This window comes from Pagrus major, chromosome 5 (assembly GCF_040436345.1).
Source record: "Pagrus major chromosome 5, Pma_NU_1.0".
Classification (NCBI taxonomy): Eukaryota; Metazoa; Chordata; class Actinopteri; order Spariformes; family Sparidae; genus Pagrus; species Pagrus major.
This window is the reverse complement of record NC_133219.1, coordinates 19,497,577-19,520,569: the sequence shown is the minus strand read 5'-3', so window position 1 is coordinate 19,520,569 and position 22,993 is coordinate 19,497,577. Positions and strand designations below refer to the sequence as shown.

Below are 22,993 nucleotides of genomic sequence, written 5' to 3'. Positions count from 1 at the left end.
AACACTCCAAGCTCTTTCTATCCAAACCCCACCTCTCCAACACTCCCGTCATATTAACACTGATCATCACAATACATCACACCCCTGTCTAAAGTCTAAATTGAGAAAAAAACACATATTAACAAGTACTGCAGCAGGTTATAATCCATCTCAAAGAGGTGGGGATTAAAGTGATGGGAGATATTCAAAAAGAGATATACTTTTGATGGAAGTGACTTAGAGTCACCTTTCCTGACAGAGGCCAATTCAACAGCAGTTCATTTAAGTGACTCAGAGAAGAAGTCAAACTTGATGCAGTGGCTTTTGTTGTTCAGCGGCACGCCGTTTTCATCAACTACAGTCCTCTGATTGTTCAGCCTACACATCATTCTGCAATGATTCATATAAGTGGAGGAGGCGAGATCCGTCAGGGCGTCTCCTGCTCGGTCTGTATTTAGTGTTGTTTACATGGCTAGAGGTCACATTTGAATGGCGTAGGTAACAGCTCATGCAACACCTGCCACTGAGCACCCCAGGTCATGTTGACAGTTGTTAGCTCTGATTTTTGTAATGAGAATGTTGGAGCAAGTGTGATCATTGTCACATAGCTAGAAAGGCCCAGCTTTGTGTGTGTGTGTGTGTGTGTATGTATGTGTGTTGTCAACATGTATGTGTGCAAGTGAAGCTCTACCTCAAGCTGTAAGATCATGTTTATCTACACATGCATGTGAATGTGTGTGTATGTGCCAGTGAGACTATATTTATCTCCAGACACACCCAGAATCAGAATCAGGTAATTGCCAAGTAGATTTTTACATAGAAGGAATTGTATTGTATGTTATTTTCCTGCATAACAATAAAAATAAAGAAGAGGAAAAGCAAAAACTGCAAAAGTCATGAAACATCTATAAAAAATAGAAATAAAAATCTAAAATAAATCAAAAATATCTATTTTTTGTGAAGACGAAAGAGCTCAGCAGTTTTGTGCAAGAATACGCAAAATATTGACCAACATATGTGCAAAAGTTGACAGTATGACGTATAAAGGTAATTTGCTATGTACAGAGATAATAATGCCCAAGATGTATGTAAATGTCTCCACACCTTTACCCCGCTGCATTCATGGCGGAGGTGCAGAGCACTGCGGTGCAGAAGGGCTCGCTTTGGGAACAGCCTGATCCCCTCAGCTATAACTGCACTAAATAACAGGCCTCGATGAACTGACCCAAGTGTGGTTTATAATTGCTGTTTGGTTCCCTTGTGTTTTTACGGTGTGTTTTATATATGCATACTGTCTGTTGTATGTACTGTCTGTCTGACATTCCGTGCTGTGAAAAAGAATTTCCCCTTAGGATAATGAAGTCTAAGTCTAAGTCACCTCACATGTCGGACCTCTATGTTATGTAACGTGTAGTGTCTAATGGGGGAAAGGTAAGAGTCAGGGGGGGTCCTGGAACTTGACAAGGCCAGCTGCAGTCGGGAAGAAACTGTTCTTGCGGCACTTGCATACTGACTAGGAGAGATACTTTCTCAACTTTATGTCTGATTAGTCGCTGCAGTAATGCATAGAAAAAAGATCAGCAGGTAGGGCTTTTTGTTTGAAATTAGGAGGCGTATGGTAGTATGTTTAACAAATAAAGCGTAATAAGAAACATTTGTTAACTGCTCTGCACTGGATAACCAAGTTATGAAACTTATATGTTTGCCTAATGAAGGAGTCCAGCTGTGACCCAGCCGTTTGTTACATGAGCCTCCAAATCTGACATATGAAGTCTATTCATCCCCGATTACTATCAAGAGGAAGTCTCTGTTTGCAGCTCTAACAAGGAAAGGATGGAGGACTGGGGTGAAGCCACGAAGGGATGAAGTGGAGGTGGATCACAAGCCAAGTTGCTTTGTGTTCCTGCTTCCTCTCATTTTACTTAGCTGATAGATCGATGAAGCCAAAACCTTTGAAATTCTTTAAACATTGGCTTTTATTCTTATCCAACCTTGCTGTCACGGCAGTACAGATTAATAATTGCTGTGTTGTCAACAGTTATTTTTCAAAGTTTTCTGAAACCCAGCCTGCTTCTACTACACATTAGCACAAAGGAAGGCATTAACCTGCTCTGTCACTAGGAATTTAGTGGGAAATACTGCCACCTGATGGTGACAGCTAGTGACTACACCAATGCTCTTTGAGAGTTCAGAGTTGGGGTGCTAAATAAAACCAATAGAGAGACCCAGATGCTTCCAATTTACAAACAGAAAGCTAAACAATCCAGGATCAGAAGTTTATAGCTTTGTAGCTAATGGTCTGCATGAGCAACAGAGAGCCAAGCCGATTGAATCTCTGCTTTCAAAGAGACTGGATGAGAAGAAGAGGATTCCCAATGTCCCTCTCAGTTTTCATTGGAGGACGCTGCCAGTCACACTGAATATAAAACATGTGAGGAGTTAGTTGGTAATAAGTAAGTAAATTACTTTATTTATGTGGTGACTTTCTAGAGCGATAATTCCAAACTTTTTCACAAGCGAATAAAACGGTAATAAATGCTTCTCACAGCATGACAGAAACAGCAGCCATAAGTTTTCTATGTAGTGCGGTTTGAAACTCAACTTGCAGAGATTCTGAAATAATTAATAACTATTATTATTATTAATTATCATTATTTTCTGTTCTTTTATGTCATTGTCATGTGATATTGTCACTGCCAGAAGGAACTGTTTCAGATCTCTTCCTGTTTGTGTTGAAGAATGCGTTTATTTCGATCATCAATGACCATATAAAAGTTTTTCAGAGTTGTCCTCTGGGTCTGATTTCCGAAAACACAGCTCATGACTGCAATCCTGCAACTTACCCTCAAAACTCGCATGCCAAATCTCATGTGTACCAGCAACAAGAGTTTTTTTTAATGAGCTCCAGGCAGGGTTTAAATGATTCCTCAAGTAACTAGATCACCAAAAATCACTTATAAATTCTTTGAATTAAAGCTTTGTTTAATCCTTATACTGATATACAGCGCACTGTGTTGATAATTATCACTGATGCACTCTTATGCTGTGGTATGGATGTATTACAATATATTAAAGTGCTGTGGACATATAAGATGTGATTTGACGGCGCAGAATGCAAAAAGGAGGAAAAGAGAGAGAAAATAGCGAAGGGGGAGGAGCAGTCTGAGAAAACGACAGAACGTGAAACAAAAAACACAATAACTCTCTGCAGTGTGTTTGATGTAAAACTGAACTAGCATGTCACAATAGCATGACCTCAATGCTTAAAGCATCTGAACAGCTGGCATCCAGTCTAGAGAGCAGGCCAATCACAAAGTCATGTTAACGTTAGTAGATAACGTACCGGTAAATCAATGTGATTGCTGGTGGAGATGAGGGCCAGTAAAAAATGTACGTTGATTATGGAAACATCTTATGGCGAGTTAAGAATGTAAATCATTATGCCAGCTAGTTATGATGTTCCTAAATTAGATAATTGTTTTTTGGCTCAAAAGAATAAAAAAAGAAAATGTCTTTGAGCTTTCTCAGTCACCTGGGTCATGGTACATCTATGTGCTAAACGAAGGAAACTGGGCTTTCATGAAGTTCTTAACGACGCTTTAACTCACATCCAAAATCTTCAGTTCAACTATTAGCTTACAGGTAAGTTCATGAGACTAGCCAATACAGATTTATTCCCTGTGTTGAAGGGTTGCCCTTCACATGCTAACCCTTCTAACTGTGATCAAATAACAAGTAGTTATTCATTATAAGAGACCTGTATGATTTTCTTTTTTGTATATAATAAAGCAAAAATAATTTCTTATACGGTTAATTGATTAATTGTTAGAATAAACGGCAGAATACTTGATTATTCAAATTATTGACTAGTGCATTGTTAACAGAGCAGGCAATATTTATACTTTATAGATATGAGTTCAGAATATTTCAGCACAACCAGCTGTTGGTTTTGTTTCATATTAGAACCAACCTGTTATGCAATGGGGTTGCTCTCCTGTCCAGGTCCCATCGTCCAGACAGGTGCGCTCTGTTGAACCGTACAGTTTGTAGCCTTCAGTGCAGGTGAAGCTCAAAGTGTTCCCTTCTAGGTAATGTGTCCCATTCTTCTCCCCATTTCTGGGTGTGAGAAGCCAGCCACAAGACACCACTAAAGGACCAATTCAAAAATCAATATTAAAGCCATTATGTTGTCTTGACAATTAAATGTTTTTGAAAGATATGCAGATATATAAAGACAGATCACATTCAAAACTAATGCTTTCCCTTCATTAAGCTTTCAAATGGTATTATATTATTGTGGCGTATGGCTGTATCCCTAAACAGGATACTCAAGAGCTCATACAGGTATCCAGGTATCTTGTAATTTCAGACATGCTGTTATTTATTCAAAGATAAAAACAAACAAAAATAAAGATGCATGATAAAGTTGCCCTTCAGCATTAACACAAATAAAATAGACACAAACATATCACCATAAAAGACGATGAATGAACGGACAGAGATTGATCTCGTTTCACATTGTACCTGGCTCCAGGGCTGCCACTCGGGCCTGATAATTTTGGTAGGCCCTGAGTGTGGCGTTTCCCATTGCGAGGCTCCGAGTGGTCAGGGTATCATATTTACAGAACTCTGCTCCTTCTCCAAAGCACATCGTCAACATGTCTTCCACCAGAGGGTCATCAGGTCCCTCAGGTAGAGTGAAGGCAGGGATAAAAGCAGGATCGTGGCTTGGTGGAAAGTAGTAGGTAGCCAAAAGGTACTCTGAGTCATATGTGAAAAGGGAAGAATTCTTTGAAATGTTCCCTGTTGATAAAAAACAAACATAACACCAGTGAAGACGTGCAACCATGTGGAATTGTTGGTTAGGAAAATGATACACGCTTAAACTGATCCTTAACGTAGTATCCATAATCGCACGTGAGAACATCCTCAACTGCATCACAGCTTTTATGTGACAAACACGAATGCAGCCTCTGAAAAGTTCTACCCATTACAGAATAAGCAAAGCCCATGTAGGAAAACATTAAAAAAACATGTACAGTATATGTATGGGTTGATATAGATATGGACCAATATAAAGTTGTCCTAGTAACCAATTAGACATGGCTAACCACATTTATCGGAATCATTGCCATAGCAGCATATGTTTGATCAGAGTGCTTGGCTCAAACTACCTATTTTCTGTAACATGAAATTAAAAATAAGAGAGCATGAGGAACGCTATAATTTGGAGATAAGAGCATAACTCTGAGAGGTCAGTGCAGGACACACACAGCATGCTGTACTGGTTTCCTTTTGGCGCAGACTTTGATGCAAACAATAATTTCATCCTCAGCACCAATAAATCTATTAATTCCCACGAGCTTAAACTGGGCGTTTGCTGCACTTACACTCAAATGAATGATTTCAGTCAAAAGGTCAAGCACATCAAAAGTCAGCTACTCACCGGTTTTGAGGGATATGTACTGTAATTACAGCTGAGACATTATTATCATGTATGCATGTGGTCTGGCTCCAACTGTGTTCCAGAGATGTGGTTTCGCCATCATATCTCTCTGTGATCTATTAAAGCTATGCTAACTCTAAACATGTGCCTTGTTTTCTTTCTGTGCACTCTTAAAACATTTGTCAAAGTTTCAGCCAAACATGTTCCAAATATGGTATCGATGGGGAATTATTAGCAAATCACACAATCCCTAATCAGCTCTTGCCCTTTGAAACATGCAACAAGTTCAATATTCATGCTGCTTTAGAGCGACAACTGATTATTTGAGCAATCAAATGGATTTTTGCTTGTTTCACAAACACAAGTTCAACAGTCTTCCACACTCACAGCCGGCTCCAAAGGTGAAGATTTCTTCCAGCGAGGTGTCTGCTGAGGAGATGACCTCTCCTTGCTGGGTCAGCAGGTCATCTGATGGGTCAGAGTTCATCAGGCCGAGGAGGCCCTTAGTGTTGTTAGTGAACTCCTCTGGAAGCAGGATGGTCACTGCCATGGCTCCTTCATGCACACGAACCTCCACGCCAGCACCGGAGAGGAAGATAACTGTCACATTCTGAGGACTGGGAGCGAACACAAATACTCCTAGAAACGAGAGATTTTGTTTGTAATTTTACGACAAAATGAAAGATGGTAAAAATGTAAAATCTATGTACACTAAAATCTACAAAACTTAGATATTTTACAATACATAATAAAAAACAAATAAAACATAATTGGAGGTATGAAGTATGAAGGAGCATGGGTGTGCGCACTAGATGTTGCACCAGGCAACACTTTTCTGTACAAATTAAATAAACTAAGATTGAAAAAGAAAATACATCCAATCCTCTTTAAACAACATAAATCCAATCATCTTTTTTATTCCTGGCATGTTTCACTGGTAGAAAACGTCATCTGAAGAGGTGATGAAGTTTAGTCTTTTAAAGGGTAAGTCCACCAATTCCTCACATTAAAATGTGTTTACAGGCGTTGGGGAGCTCTACTGCGTATGTGAAAAATTAGTATAAAGCCTTTTGTGGCTCCAGAGGAAGCTGCATGTAAGTTGCATTGTGGGTAATATAGGCACCAGGTTTTGAAAAGCAGTCCACTGGTCTAGCATTGTACTGCTCCAACACTGTTGACTCATTATGGACAGTCCATACACCAGAACCATTTTTTGGTTCTAATGCATTCCTCTTCTTTTTCAAAACCTTGTGCCTACATTACCCAACATGCAACTTAGCCACTCTGACATCATTGGAGGCAATTAATCAGATTACCTGCAGCTTCCTCTGGAGCCACAAAAAGCTTTATCGTACTTTTTTCACGTATGCAGTAGTACTCCCCAAGACTGTAAACACGTTAATGTGTAAAATTGGTGGAACTTCCCTTTAAATTGTCACGACTCCCAAAGTTTACAGTGTCTAGTTTGCCGCTGGTCAGGAGTGTCTCGATCATCTCACCGTGTAGGTCCATCCATCTTTGCTCGCTGAAAGGAAGGACCTTTTGGTTCCTTAGCATCTGAAGGTGGCCCCTTGCTAAACGCACCTCGATGACATCAGAGGCCTTCTCCTTCATAGCCACTGATGACAGCCATGTGGCTCTGGCCAAAGTACCTATTTGGTCAATATAGACATCACACTGTTATAGAGTAGATGCACTATGTAGTAGTATTCTGAAGTCAGTAGGGGTGTAATCACTGCAATATCAAATAATCCAGATGTTTGATTTCACTGATCTAATAAGGAGAATATCAATGACATCTGGCCATCTACAATCACTTGGCAAATAGCTGTTGTGAAATTCAAAACAAGAAAACTAACATCTGTTCTTCTTCACCAAATGTGACCCCCAGGGATATTGAGCAAAAACAAGAGGAAACAAAGGAAATAAGTTGTTTAACTGCACCAGCATATTTCACAAGGACACAAGGACCTTGCGTCATTGCTCTCAGAACTGTGTAAAAGATAAGAGGCAGCCTAAAAACAGTTAGGAGAGGAGCAAAAGCAAAAGAAGACAAACAAAATTCAGCAAGAAAAAACATGGTCAATATTTTTTGTAAAACTCTAGAGGCAGCCAATAAATCTTATCAAACCAGTAAACTGGCTTCTTTGCAGAGATCCTGGAGCAAGTTTCATCCAAACGAAGCTTTAAGCTGGAAAAGAGAGACAAAGCACTAGCATGGGGATGAAAGAGGGGACACAAACAAGGCTTTCACGTCAAAATTTGGACTCACCGTTCTTAAGTTTCACCTGCTCTGTTCTGGCCTGAACACTCAGCTCTCTGTCTGGTGCAGACACAAGGTAATACTCTCCTTTCCCGTTGAAAGTGAAGCTGAGGCCGTCGAACGTTATGAAATGCGGATCCCCGAGGACAACACCTGTGAGGCATCGAGAGACAAAACACTAATGCGTTTACACCAAATGCACATTCTGGCACAAGTATATTTATTTCCTACAGTGCGCTGCTGATCTCTCATTCATCTAAACATTGGTTTTGTAACATCAGTATGAGGTTTCTTACAGTCTCTGAAGTAGGGCTAGGCAATATATCCATGCTACATGTTTATTGTGATTTGAAACTAGATACCGTCTTAGAGTTTGGATATCGTTATATGGTGTAAGTGTTGTCTTTTCCTGGTTTTAAAGGCTTCATTACAGTAAAGTCATGTCAATTTCTGAACTAACCATTAAAACTTACTTGTTCTAATGCTTGCCTTCACCTACTTAGTCATTGTATTCACATTACTGATGATTAGTTATCAAAAATCTCACTCTGTTAACATTTTTTTGAAAAGACCAAGTCATCCCTACAATATTGTCAACATTATCAATATTGAGGTATTTGACTTTGTGACTCGGTCCAACCATTTATGAAGTGCTTTCGAGGAGATTTCAAAATGTCTAGATATATATTGTGTATTGCGATATCACCTAAAGATATTGTGATATTATTTAAAATGCCATATATATACCGTATGCAGTCCTACTCTCTCTAAGAGCAGTCAGTCAGTTATGTGATCTAATATATTTCCACAACTTAAGTCTAACCTGTGGTCTGTAATTCATTTACTTCTCCTGCAAACTGATCTGGTTACTACCTGCTACCCTAATTTCCATTTGCAGAGTAGAGTGTGTGTGTAGCGACATAAAGGCAGGCAAAAATGGATTAACAAATACACACATTTAACGCCACACATAACTTAAATATTTTGCAGTTTTACCCAAATTTAGTTACAGAAACCAGAATCAAGACATTATATTCACCAATAAATGGGTACTGTATGTTTGACATTAAGAAATATATAATATCCTTATCTCATTCAAAATTAGCTTCTCCATAACTGTTTAACACCATAACACATTTTAAACTTTTTAAACAAACTTAAATCAGAAAATCCATTCGACCTTTTCCACACATGATTAATTTTTTTTCACTACCAGATGTTAATGCTGACTAAAATAACAAACTACAAACCTGAAGGAAATCTGTCATCACATTCAAATAACCCGGTTATTAACCCGGTGCTTGATTATTATACTTTATCCACTTTGTGTTCCCTTTGATATCTGTTTAGCTGTTGAAAGCTGTCTTTAAATAAACTTCATCTGACTTGAATGGTCTTACCAGCTCTTGGGGGCCGGTACTTGCGACATCCGCTAGAAGGTCGATGGTTTAAGTAGATGTGGCAATGGTCAGACCACAGGCAGCAGTAGTAGAAACTCATGACATCGTAAAGCCAGTGGGAGTACCCGGGCACCCGTGGTGGCTCCCTGTATGGAGGTGAGCCCCAGTCATGAGCCCTGTCTGGGGTGCTGCCACCGGTCGAGTCTCCCGTCAGCACCAGAGCGCCTGCGCTGTCATAGCAGCACTGCTGCCCTGAACCATGTGTAGGACTGAATATATGAGAAGAGAGTCGCATTAAAAGGGGGAACATGCTTTTATTTTCAGTTTTAAAAGGTATTAAACTTGTTTTATCCTTGTGTCACTCCTACCTGGCCTGAATTGCTCTGACACAGTGGACACTGCCTGGGTGATAAGTGCACACACTGCCCCTCTCAATGTCACAACTATAGTCAGTCTGAAATAACAAAGTGAAAAAAATCAGTCTCAATAAAATAATAAATGTGATTTAATATAAAGTGGCAATGAAGAATACATTTGCCGTGACAATCTTCTTATTGCTCCCATATTTTTTCTGTACACAGGTCTCATATAATTATTATTGTTCCTAATACAGTTACTTGTTTAGAAAGATTGTAATTTAGTTATGCAAAGCACATTTTCCTCATATTATACTGTATACACTAATTGTAGTAATACCGATAGTGCTATCACTACCACAACAGTTACCTCTATGATTACTTGTTCAACTCAAAACTAAAACAACAAAAATAAAATGTGAATAATATGATTATAACAGTTAAATTGAAGTGCACTCACATGAAACCTGCCTGTGTCTGAGCGGGCCTGTGCCAGAGTGCAAGGACAGTCAATGAGCTCATCCAGGAAGTTGGGCAGCTTCTTCTCCAGGACGTCCCACTGTAGACACTTACTCTTGGCCCAGGCTGAAGAGTCGTCTCTGAAAGCCTGCTCCAGCTGCCAGGCTAAGACATGACCTCTGCTCCAGAGCCCCTGTACATCCCTGTACATTGTTTATAAACAATTATAATTCATACTTTGAAAGAGTTATTTTTGAAATATGAACTTCTAATCAAAGCTCAAGCTATGGCTAAAAATAATTTATGTGATGATTATTTTGTCAAATAATCGATGAATTGTTCCATCCGAAAATGGTAAAAGATTTCTCTCAATTTCCCAGGGCCCAAAGTGATATGTTTATGTCATTTATGCATTTGCTTTTTTCTAGAAGTGTGCTAATTTATAACAGCTATAAAATTAGCCGCATTATCATAAATCTGCAGTTTTTCAGCCAAATACTGGCAGAAAATTTTCCATAAGATGTTCTTATGTTGTATATTTTTTATCAAAGGGTAACTCCATCAATTTTACACATTTTAGTGTGTTTATGGGTCTTGGGGACCACCATTGAATTGATGTGTAAGCTGCATGTCATTTAAGACTGAATTTTTTCTAAAATGCTTGATATGAATCATGGATACCTTGCTCCATCTGGCTTAGAACTAGCAGTTATGCGGATATTCCCCAACTCCCAGTCAGAGAAGTCCTGTGAGGGCTTGGGGATGAAGCTGAAGGCACCATTGTTGGACAGACTCCTTCCCAGAGAGTACAGATAGCTCAGCTCGGCCTGCAGAGAGGATGATCGATTCGCCCCCGCCTCCATGCTCCTGCTGAACTCTCTGTAACCCCACAGCTCTATGTTGACCCTCTCTGCCCCAATCAAAGAGCTGTTCCACGTCATCTTCAGCCGTCCCGCCATGTTCGGCGTGCCATAGTACTGCCACTGTGTTGCATTCACAAGAGTGACTTCGAAGGCAGGATCTGCTTTACTGGGGTGAACTAATAGTGAAAAACAGAAAATCTTAAGGGTGTACACTGGTAGCCAGTTTTGGTGTAACCCGAGTTTTGCTGATCGAAAGCAAAAATAGAGGCAAGAGGAAATAACTGCAATAGAAAGGTCACTTTGTTCAATTATAACTCTTTATCAACCAGTTGCATAAATAGTTAAATAGTTACTGGTCTGCAGTAATAATTATTGCAACATGGTTCTGCGTCATTTAAGCTTTTCACAGTGGCACCAGTTTATATTCTCTATACGGTAAAAACAAAGGCAGCACTATATAGTTAAAAAAAATAAAAATGACACTAAGATTATTTTGAAAGATATTATCATTGCAATATAATTCACAGTTGGTGGGAATTATCATTTTTGCATCACAATTTTCAATAATAAAAAAAAATGTAAATCCTGATGATGATGTCACATTTGTTGGGGTCTGTACCAAACACACAGGTTTTTTTTTACATCTGGAGAACAAGATTTGCACTTTGCCATATTGCCATTTTAAGAATATTTCAATGAATTACGCAGCCCTATTAAGAACATATTGTGTTAAAAATGCCATATTCAAAGCTAAAACTGAAGTACCAAATTCCCAAACGGTATTCTTTAAAAAGCATTTCAAATGGTTAATACTGAACCTAGCACAGTGTATGATGGAATGTAATTTTTGGGAAAAAGGACAATGAGGTATTTGCAAATTCAGCAGTGGAAAATCCTCATATTTATATTCCAGCAACATACCTGACAAGTACTCTCCAGATCTGTCAAAATGTATTCCATCCGTTGAGAAAGCAAATGGTATCCAACCCGTCTCATACAATAAAGGAGAGATGCAGTAGGCGTTGCCTTCAGCATCAATAAACCCTTCTCGTTCAATCTCATCTTTGAACCTGCAACAAAAACAGACAAACTTGATTTGTTTTGTTTTATGGCTAGCTACACAATACTACTTTGTTCTTAATATCATTTCTCTCACACATAGTCTTTGGTCAATAACAACTTTAAGAGCTTTCCTGCAGCATGTCATTTTAGATCACTCTCTGGATAATAACAAGTCTGTCTCAGGGTTGAAATGTGCAATCATTCACTGAAATACAGTTGCGGTCAAAAGTTCATATACTTGTAAAGAAAATGTTTATCATGACAGTCTTCAGTTCCAATAATTTCTACGGCTCTCATTTTTCTTTGATGGAATGAGAGCAACACATACTAATTTGCCACAAAAAACATTCATGAAGTTTGCTTCAAATCTGATTTTATTATAGGACTTCTGAAAATGTGACCAAATTTTCTGGCTCAAAAATATACAAACAGTAATTCTAATATTTGGTTAAATGTCCCTCTGCTATTTCCACCTCAATTAGGTGCTTCTGATAGCCATCCACAAGCTTCTGGCAGGCCTCTTGCTGAATTTTTAACCACTCCTGACAGAATCAGTGACAACTAAATATATTGACTTCATAGCACGGAATCGTTTCGTCAGCACAGTCCACATGTTCTTGATGGGGTTCAGGTCAGGACTCGGGAAGGCCGTTCCAAAACCTAAATTCTGGCCTGATTTAACCATTCCTTCACCACTTTTGATGTGTGTTTGGGATCATTGTCCAGTTGGAACACCTAACTGCACTAAAGACTCAATCTTCTGGCTGATGATTTTAGGTTTTCCTGAATAATTTGGAGGCAATCCTCCTTCTTCATTATTCCATTTTCATTCTTTAGAGCACCAGATCCACTGGCAGCAAAACAGCCCCATAGCCTGATACTACCGCCACCATGCTTGACAGTACGTATGGTGTTCTTGGGGTTAAAGGCCTCACCTTCTCGCCTCCAAACATATTGCTGCTCATTGTAGCCAAACAACTGAATTTTTGTTTCATCTGACCACAGAGTTTTCCTCCAGAAGGTTTTTTCCACATTTGGAGGAAGGGCTTCTTTCTTGCTTCTTTCAATGTTTGTAACTTTGAAATGACTTGTTCAAATCATTAATGGGCTCTTTCAGATCAATGCTGAGCTCTTTACACTTTCGCATTGTCGTGTTTTTGGCTCAGTCTAGTGGGTGTATCAAACAAGCCCTATTAAAAAGGGCCCAAAAAAGTCGCCAGCTATTATCGATCATCATCACTCAGAAGAAGTTACGTGGCCACGCCACAAAGAAAATTTGATTCACAAAACTTTCTAGAATCACCAAAATTGATTGTTCAAGTTGCTGTATGTATAATTTTGAGCGAGCAGATTTGGTCACAATTTCAGAAGACCCATAATAAATTCCGATTTGAAGCCAACTTCATTAATGTTTTTGTAACAAAGTAGTATGTGTTCCACTCATTCCATCACAGAAAAATGCGAGCTGTAGAAATTATTGGAAATGAAGACTGTCATGATATACATCATGAGGCAATAGGATTTGAGATTAAGGCTAAAAAATAGTATATACACTGAAATCATATTAATACTGCAAAATCAGAGAATGCAATATATAATTTCAAAGGAAGCCTTATCTTGTTCTTTATATAGACAGTATGTCTATTAAGAGTCTGCATAAACAGCATACTTATTAATCAAGCTGCAACACAACACAACATTTACTTGCTTTGTGACACAACATATGAGTTGTATAGTTGTATATACTGTTTATACTGTAATTTCCTCATTGTGGACCTGTAATGGAAACAATCCTATGATGACTGTATGCAATATTTACAGTACATCAAGGCGTGCTTCAAAGGTCACTGTGTGTGCCCATACACACAAACCTGCAGAGAAGGCGCCCACCACGATGGAGAACCAAGCTAAGGATCCTGAGAGCTCTTCCACCCAGCATGGAGCTGGAGTGAGGCATCACCTGGAAACAGGACTGGTTGTAGTCTGCACAGCAGTTCAGCAAAGACACACAGGTTGCATGGCAGGAGCATTCCTCCAATATGTCTCCACACTTTCCCCTGCATGTTTGACCTTAGAAAAAAAAAAACATCACAAAGATCTGCTCTGAATTTTTGCACTTTTACCTGCATAAGAAACTGCTTCATTTGGATTGTTGCATCTAGTTACAATAAACAATGTAAACCAGTTATAAGAATTCAAAATGTATTTCTGTGCAAAAGTGGAAATTTATTAATGAACTGGAGCAGACCCAGTGAGCATTTTTCCGTTGAAAAGACGATCACAACAGGTTCAAAAGTTAGTTTTTTCACAGACTATTTGAAGACTTTAAAGCATCATTATGCAACTTTTCTACCTTAAAATAACAGCTTTAAAATCATGTTGATGGTACAGTGTCTTGTAACAGGGTAAATGGTGTCTCTGTCTCTATCACTTGTTTCTGCACTGTGTAACTTCAGTGAGAGGGTAGGACAACAGCGTTACATCCTTGTTTACTTCAACATACAAGTTTTCAGCACACAACACTGTTTTGATGTAATGATTTTGTTTGTAGTTAGCACCTACATTACATCTGACAAATAACAGACCTGGGATTTGTATTTACGACAGTGGTCTTGCACTCAAAAACACGCATAACTGAACAAAACGCCACTTTTGACATAATGATGCTTTAATTAAATGTTCACATTTAGACCATATTTCACAGGGATTTGTTTTTGAGTCAAACTCTGCAATGACAATGTTCTCTTTTTACACATTCAGATGATAAAAGTTGTTTATCAAGCGAAAAGAAATTTATTAGAATGGACCGGCATCCTGCAGACAAGCCACCGACCACTTAACCTATCAAACCACCACAGTCTCCCGAACTGTCACATTTGAAACCTCATATTTATTTCTTCAGCTCATGCAGTTTGCCCCACAAGTTATGGTTCAGAGTGGTCAAAGCTGTAACGCACTAAGTACTTGCACATGCGCCCTTACAGTAGTAGTACTTGTTTTACATTAATGCAAAAAGGTGCTCCCATGACGATGTCCTGGAGGCTTTTTGATAGCAGTCCACACACTATATAGTTCCATGTTTATGACATTTTACATGAAATCTCTCTTTCAACCTGGCAATGAAGAAATTATCAAGACAATTCTACAAACTTGTGTTTTATGACAGCTTGATGTTGCAACCGCATTTCAGACGTTTTAACACTTTAATGAAAAGGGGAACAGTTTACAAAGAATCCAAGTAATCGAACAGCAGAACATACCAAACAAATGTAAGGGAAAATAAGGCTAGATAAAGGACATTAAATAAGGAGAATACAAATAAATATATGTAGAAAACATAGAAATACGATAAAAAATATATTGAGAAAAATAAGAAAAGGAGACAAACAGACTGGTAACATATAGGTAATATAGAGGTATATATTGGTCAAATATAGACCAATATATACCTCATTAGACAGAGGTTTCAGGCTAAAAGCTTTCCAAATTACTCATAAATGTATTACATTTTTTGTCATTTATTAACTTAAGTGATTAAAGTAGTGAGTTTAGTCCTAAAAGAAAGACTGAACATTTGGGAAACGATCTGAAGAATTCCTGGTGGTGAATAAAATGTGTTGCATATAGTATGATGAAGTTGAACAGACACAAGATAGTGCAAGCATCTGGATTATTATAGTAACAAACAATAACTTTAAGGTTAAAAGAGTATACAAAATATTTCAGCTGTCAACTAGAAGTCAACGTTAAAATCCCACTTTGCTCACTTTGAAGGCTCATATTAGTCTTTAGTCCATAAAGTATATCTGAAAGCGACTTACCAGCTGTTTTAGATGAGCAAATGAGAACAACTCCACAGAGAAAAAGTGTCTCTCTCAGGTGTGCTCTCATGTTTGCCTTGGAGAAGAAGAATAACAGTCATGTCACATCATGCTCGGTTGAACCTCACTGTGCAGTGTAGTGCAAAGGTCATTCAAATAGCTAACAAACCTAACTATTCAAGTTATTAAGTTATGAATTAACCGACATTTTAACGCTCGGTATTTAATAATATTTTTTCTTCAGGCGTATCAACACAATGTCAGCTATATATACGCTTAATACGCTTCTGTCATGCGTCGTTTTTATGTCTTTTAAGCTAGGTTTGTAACTTTACCGTTAACTCCTGTGTTTATTACATGGATCACGTTGAGGTAATATGCTCTCGCGAGACCGTGTGGTGTTTTGACATTTGACGCATGCGCACATCATTTTACTCGCATCTCGCTGGAGTGATCCAGAATGAATTGGAGGGGACTGACAAGTAAATAATAATAATAATAATAATAACAATAATAATAACTATAAAACTCTCTTCTGTTGTGTTCAATTCGTCCTGGATCATCTTCGCCGCGCTTACAGCGCCAGAAACCAGAAAAGAGCACTAGTAGGGGAAAAAAAAATGACGTTTCTCCCAGTCAACTAGCAAGCTAACTAGCTAGCTGGAGTTAGCTCCAGGCTCCCATAGACAGCAGCATCAGCAGCTGCTAATGATAACAGATTTTAGCTCTCAAGGCAGCACTCATAGAGAAATGTATTTTCTCTACACAATCATCGCGGCTTTAGTTTCTTTTTTCATTTTGAAATGGATGAAAAAGAGGAAGTATTGCACCGACTTGAATAGACTGGATGGCAAAACAGTCCTTATTACAGGTAAATAAACATGTCTTATTTTATTACAGCTAATATCTCCATTTAATGATGTCGTTTGTTAGGTGACTATACTGTTTATATGAAGAGCAGTGTGTTTTGAATTTATGTCAGTAAGAATAAAATATGTAAAGCTTATTGAAATTTATATCCATCATCTCTTCCTCTAATGCCTCTTACCTGATATTACCATAAACGTCTGATTATGGCAGGCAGTGTTACTGCTGTCCTCTTCAAGTCCTAAGCCTCACATGAGCACTAACACATGAATTTCATGTACATCATTTTGTTTCTTTGCAGGTGGCAATTCTGGCATTGGCAAGGACACAGCTGTAGCCTTGGCAATGAGAGGCGCCCGTGTCATCATCGCTTGCAGAGACGTGGACAAGGCTGAGAAGGCTGTGAGGGAGATCAAGTTCAAGAGTCACAGCCTTAACGTCCTTCACATGGAGCTGGATCTGGCCAACCTGCGCTCTGTGAGGGAATTCTGCAAGAGCTTCCTCCAGAGAGAGAAGAGGCTTGACATCCTGATCAATAATGCAGGTGAGGGTGTCGACCTCATGGAGGTCTCTTGTCGCATGAAAACAATGTCACCAAAGAAATAAAGAAGGAAATGTTTTCCTTTTCCACATCAAAGATTTGTTGAGCTTTCTCTTGTCTTAATCGATCGTCTTATGATTGTGAGGCCCTCTGATTTGTGATTTGGAGCTTTATAACAATAATAATAATAATAATACATGAATAAATAAAATTGACTTGACATAATGCAAGGCAGTGGGTACAATGCATGGGTACAATGATAGATGTTACTACAATCATTCTTGCCTTCTTTATTCTTATTTGGGCTATATGGCTGAAAATTTACTTTTTTACCTTTTTTTAACCACAGCCTTTAGAGTTTGTTTTGAATCAGTCCAACATACTGTACAACTTCCTGTTTACCTTTTTAAACAATTAAAGGATACATTATTTACCTGTTTGGAGCCACAGACACAGGGGAAGTTTCAAATCATTGATGGATGGACTTTAGTTTCAGTCTACTCTTGGTTCTTACTGATTTGTTTTCTACACATGAAATCTAAAAATGAAATATAAAGACTTCCATAGCACGGAAACCGTCATTGTGTGATCTTATGGACAAAAGCAACATCAGGTAAAAGCCAGATGTTTCTACTTTCTCCACATTCTAGTTTGAACTTTTTCTTCACTCTCTGTGGTGCTTCTGCAGGCATGCCCAGTGTCCTCGACTGGACAGACGACGGCTTCAGCATGTGTTTTGGTGTCAACCACCTGGGTCACTTCCTCCTAACCAATCTGCTGCTGCCGCGCCTGAAGGAGTGCACCCCTAGCCGGGTGGTCACTGTCACGTGCTCAACTTACAAATACCAGAAACTGGACTTCCAGGATCTCAACTACAACCTGCTGCCCTTCTTCACCTACTGCCGCAGCAAGCTGGCCAACATCTACTTCAGCCAGGAACTGGCTCGCATCACAGAAGGGAAAGGAGTGACCTCCTATGCTGTTCACCCTGGTAGAAGTTTTATTTTGTTTTTGTTTGTTTTCTTCTAACAAGAACCAACATTTTAGCAAGAACACTCATGTGACTGTGTGTTTGAATGCTGGAGTACAATGGTTTAAAAGCATGCAAAGGAATAGGAGAGGTTTCTACTTCTTGCTTTGAGTGAAGCCTATGTAAACTTTTTCTCGATGTAGTGCTGTATGAATACATCAATTGAATGTTTACCTTTTTATATTCTGTTTATTGTGAATATATTTAATCTACAATCAATATATTTTCATTAGAAATTTAAACAATTAAGGTTTACATAGCGCAAAACAACAGACATTTTTCAATCTTTTTTTCTGTACTGTTTACACTGAGGTAGCTGTCTAAAACAGTGTGTGTCGTTGTATTAGGCCATTGTTGTCAATGTACAAAATCAATGAGCAGAGCTTCTTTATGGCAATATTGTGTTGCATCAATGTGAGATAGTATCTTAAAACCTAAAAGAGACATTATATCTGATTAATTTTTATATCAAAGTTAATTGAAGTCAACTGAATTTACAGAGGACCCTCACATTTTCAGGATATCACAATTTATACTTCAGTTGAGTTATAAAATAACTTATGTCGAGCTAAAAGATTTGAATCATATTGGCCACCCCAAACGTAAAGTATCCTTATTCCTGACACTATTTATATGTTCATCCTAATATCTCTGCTTCCATATATTGTTCCAGGTTATGTCCAAAGTGGTTGGACGTGCCACTTCTCCATCCTGTTCCGGATGCTGATGCAGGTGATCATGTGGATGTTTTTTGTGCCGTGTGAGATTGGAGCTCAGACTGTCATCTACTGTGCTGTGTCAGATGAAGCGGCCAAGCACAGCGGGGGCTACTTCGTCGACTGCCGACCAGCTACTCTGCGTCCTTTCGCAAGAGACGCTGGTGTGGCAAAAAAACTGTGGGAGGCCAGTGAGAGGCTGGTGAAACTGGCCTGATGGTGGAAGCTGGGTCTGTATTTTCATTTTGTGGCAGGAGGTATTTATGCTCATGTACTTTTTATTGAAAATGTATTTATGTTTTTCATGAACATTTCTGTTTTGTTCAATGCAGATGTTAAGATTTCTGGTTTCTTTATGAGCTTGTGTATTTTTAAAGAAAATGTTTTTGTGGATTATCATTTTTATATGCATTAATAAAATACTCAGCAATACAGCAATTTTCACCATCTTGGGAGAGTACATGTCATATAATGAAATTATGATTAAACATTTAAAACAATTTTTCATACATGAATTATCATGGTGATTATTTCCTAAAACATGTAAATAGTATTTATGAAATTTGCATTTTATTTTGTATGTGTGGACAGTTACCTAATGGATCACAAAGCGCCATCTGCTGGTGAGAAAACGAAATGTCAGCTGTCATTTTTTTACTTTCAAGGAAAATGAAACTGATGTCGACATTTCTGAACAGAGCTGAGACGCCATTACAGGGTGAAGAATCTCTCCAATAAACAGGAATCAGAAGGATCATAAACTGTTAATCAAAGAGACAAAGATTTGGTGAGTCGTGCTGTTGAAGAATAATTCACATATCAGAGCAAATGGCTGAGAAAATTGCTCGTGTTGAAAGTTTCCTGAGCTGCCATGTGTGTTCAGAGACTTTCAGAGATCCTGTGTCTCTGAGCTGCAACCACAGCTTCTGTTCAAGCTGCCTGCAAAAATTCTGGGAACAAGCTGAAAACAAAAACTGTCCCATTTGTAAAAGGAAACCGTTGAATGATGATCCAGATGTGAACTTTACACTGAAGGAACTGGCTGACTCCTTTGCTGAGAGACTGAACACTGGACCACCTGAAACAGAAAAAGGAGAGAAGAAGGTGGAGGTGAAAGAGGAGGTCGTGTGTGATAAACACCCAGAAGTCTCTTATTGGTTCTGTGAGGACGAGCAGAGAGCTGTGTGTCCTGTCTGTGAGTTTTCTCTCCACCAGACTCACAAGGTGGTTCCTGTAGAACAAGCAGTCAGCGAGCTGAAGGAGCAGCTGACATCTGACTTAAAGTCTCTACAGGACAAAAGGAACAAATACAAACATGTGGAGGAAACATACAATGAAGTGATTGAACAATCCAAGAAGCAGCTGTTGTCCACAGAGAGGCAGATCAGAGCAGAGTTCACCAAGCTGCACCAGTTCCTGAAAGAGGAAGAGGAGTCCAGACTGGCAGCTCTGAGGGAGGAAGAGGAGCAGAAGGGGAAGACTATCAGCAGAGAGATGAAGATGATGGAGGAGCAGATCTCCTCTCTGTCAGACAGTATCTGTGCTGTTGAAGAAGAGCTGCAGAAACACAACGTGCCATTCCTCAGCAGTTATAAAGCCACTCAGACCAGAGCCAGAGTCCAGTGCTCACTGTCAGATCCACAGCTGGTCTCAGGAGCGCTGATAGATGTGGCCAAACACCTGGGGAACCTGTCCTTCAGAGTCTGGGAGAAGATGAAGGACAAGGTCCACTTCAGTCCTGTCATTCTGGACCCAAACACTGCAAGTGGCTGGCTCTATCTGTCTGATGATCTGACCAGTGTGAGACGTGGAGACACAGACCAGCAGCTTCCTGACAATCCAGAGAGAAACACTATGTATGCCAGTGTTCATGGCTCTGAGGGCTTCAGCTCAGGGAAACACAGCTGGGAGGTGGAGGTTGGAGATCATCCTGACTGGCTTGTAGGTTTGGTTAAAGAGTCAGTTGACAGGAAGGGAAAGATATCTGCTTCACCAGAATGTGGAATCTGGTGTTTATCGCATGGTGATGGAAAATACACTAATGGTCTTAATAAGACTGTCAGAGTGAAGAAGAGTCTCCAGAGGATCAGAGTCCAGCTGGACTATGACAGGGGGGAGGTGTCCTTCTACGACCCTGAAGACATGACTCACCTCTGCACTTACAGAGACACTTTCACTGACAAACTCTTCCCATATTTCAGTATTGGAGAGGCTGGTGATGCTGAAACTGCTGATATCAAAATCTGTCAGACTGATATTTCTCTGTGATGTTCAGGAATGTTAGGATGACCAGAGCCCGGTCCTAAAGAGGCAAACAAGGTGTCATTTCTCAGGTCCTGGTTCAGGTTAGTGGTAAGGTGTGAATTTAGGTTGGGCTAAGGTTAGTGTTATAGCACAAACATTGTTCAACAGTTTCCTGATTTTTTTTGTTCCTCAACATCTTCTGCAGATTTGATTTGGTGTCAAAGGTCACAGAAATGTTTTCTAACTGTTCTTCAGTCTGAAATGAATCATCCAAAGTGTTTTTCATGTTGGTTTGTTGTTTTCTTGAGTCTCAGTTCCTCCCAATCAATGTTTTTAATCAATGTTAGTTTATCAGAAACTTTTTATTTTTGACTTTCCACTTCCAATTGAAATTATTTCAACTTAATATTCTGTCATGTTGTTTTATGTTTACTTGCTGATCTGTTGGCAGTATCTCTTTAACAAAGTACATTTTGATTCTCATAAAGATAACAGTTGATAAAGATGTTTATGTTTCTCAGGTCATAATAAAGTGTCGAGGCTCTTGTTTTAAGTCTGTCAGTCACAATGTAGTGTATCAAGATACTGTGATTATGTTCACTCTGGGGCCGTCGTTTTACTCAGAGAACACAAGAGATTTGATTATTTCCTGATTTAGTCTTTAACTGATTAGTTTTGGGAGTGTTGCTGCAGACTGCCTCCTCCATTTTGTTTAACTCTGTATGCTGTGATGCAGTTGATGATAAATTAAGTTGTATTTTGTCTTTAGGTTCATCATGATTTTCACAGCTGGTGGATGGTATTTGCTCTTGAAAAATAAAATATAACATTGCACATTTCAGTTGTCAATGAGATTCATATGAAAGCTGTTTGTAACATGTGGGCATCATTTTATGATAACTGTCAGTGTCAGCTGAGCTAAACATTATTGTATCTTATTCACAGTCTGGTTTAGCAGTGAGGATTAGTGGTCCAGTTATAATGGAAAGACTTCTCTCTAATGTGATGCTGAAGGTGAAACTAAAGGTTCATCGTCACCTGACTCACTGTCGAGTGAATGATTCTGCTAGTTGACACTAAAGACTCATAAAGACAGTCTATGACATTTTTTCTTGGTACTAATTGTTTAAATTGACATCAAAATTGATGAGTAAGTACAGCTAAACGTTACTTAAATGTCACCACGTTCCACATGTCAGAAGTCTCATTTCCTATATGTATAAAAAATGTTGAGTGCAAAGCAGATAATGTCTTTGAATTGTTGATATTGAATTGTAAAGCAGTGTTTGCTTTAATCTTGATCTCTAACATTAACCTTTATTATTTCCCAGCAGCATTTATTTAATCATTCTTGAACATTCATTACGGTGGAGCTGCTGTTTGTTCCTGTGTGTTTATGTTAACTGTCCCAACAACCCAATAGCACGAGTCTGTGCTGGATGATCTTCAGGATTGATGCTGGATAACTGTGGACTCACTTTAAGTTGTGTTAAAAAACTTGTATGTTTTCTACCTGCTTAGAAAATATTCTAGTCAAAAGCAGTTCCCACATTTTCCCAGTTACTACAATCAATAAAAATACAATGCTTGTAAACACAGAAACTGAATCGCTTTTCTATTTAAATGATGGTTTTATTGATAACACCTTAACACATTGTCTTGAAGTTATAGAAACACGTGTAGCACGTAAGAGAACAGAGCAATAATCCGAAGAATCAGAGAACTAGATGATTAATATCAATATACAGAAGAAACCCAAACGGACGAAAAGAGACAAAGGGAAAGTAGAAAGAGCCAACTGCAGAGAAATGATTGAATAAGGTTGGAAACAGAGGGAATGGGAGAAAGAGTGAAAGAAACCCTACGAAGAGAAGCCAACTCAGTGTTGTCAGTGCAACTTCGGCACTGGCTGGAGAAAGAAGATGGCGGCGGTTCAGAGTGAACAC

The 22,993-nt window shown here is 38.9% G+C and overlaps 3 protein-coding genes across 4 annotated transcripts in view; 2 read left to right on the top strand and 1 right to left on the bottom strand.

Moving 5' to 3' along the window:
* susd2 (sushi domain containing 2) overlaps window positions 1–16,000 on the bottom strand; it is a 40,853-nt gene extending 24,853 nt beyond the window's left edge. The window contains exons 1-12 of one of the 2 annotated variants that reach the window (XM_073467150.1): window positions 15,650–16,000; window positions 13,700–13,898; window positions 11,688–11,836; window positions 10,585–10,942; window positions 9,905–10,106; window positions 9,457–9,542; window positions 9,089–9,357; window positions 7,698–7,841; window positions 6,925–7,077; window positions 5,813–6,064; window positions 4,504–4,782; window positions 3,950–4,126 (exon numbers count right to left, since the gene is read on the bottom strand). In XM_073467150.1, coding sequence (XP_073323251.1) covers window positions 3,950–4,126; window positions 4,504–4,782; window positions 5,813–6,064; window positions 6,925–7,077; window positions 7,698–7,841; window positions 9,089–9,357; window positions 9,457–9,542; window positions 9,905–10,106; window positions 10,585–10,942; window positions 11,688–11,836; window positions 13,700–13,898; window positions 15,650–15,719 — 2,338 coding nt within the window. In that variant the 5' untranslated portion in view covers window positions 15,720–16,000. The remainder of the gene's footprint in view (window positions 1–3,949; window positions 4,127–4,503; window positions 4,783–5,812; window positions 6,065–6,924; window positions 7,078–7,697; window positions 7,842–9,088; window positions 9,358–9,456; window positions 9,543–9,904; window positions 10,107–10,584; window positions 10,943–11,687; window positions 11,837–13,699; window positions 13,899–15,649) is intronic. The other variant, XM_073467149.1, reaches the window with a different exon arrangement.
* A 187-nt stretch (window positions 16,001–16,187) lies between these two features.
* LOC140996190 (retinol dehydrogenase 14) lies at window positions 16,188–19,224 on the top strand. The gene is made up of 4 exons (XM_073466499.1): window positions 16,188–16,520; window positions 16,818–17,060; window positions 17,746–18,048; window positions 18,761–19,224. The coding sequence occupies exons 1-4, from the start codon at window positions 16,358–16,360 to the stop codon at window positions 19,018–19,020; spliced, it is 969 nt and encodes a 322-aa protein (XP_073322600.1). The 5' UTR covers window positions 16,188–16,357; the 3' UTR covers window positions 19,021–19,224.
* Window positions 19,225–19,507: 283 nt separating this feature from the next.
* LOC140995330 (zinc-binding protein A33-like) lies at window positions 19,508–22,649 on the top strand. Its single transcript, XM_073465293.1, has one exon. It carries the CDS (start codon window positions 19,632–19,634, stop codon window positions 21,069–21,071), a length of 1,440 nt encoding a protein of 479 aa, XP_073321394.1. The 5' UTR covers window positions 19,508–19,631; the 3' UTR covers window positions 21,072–22,649.
* The last annotated feature ends 344 nt before the right edge of the window (window positions 22,650–22,993 follow it).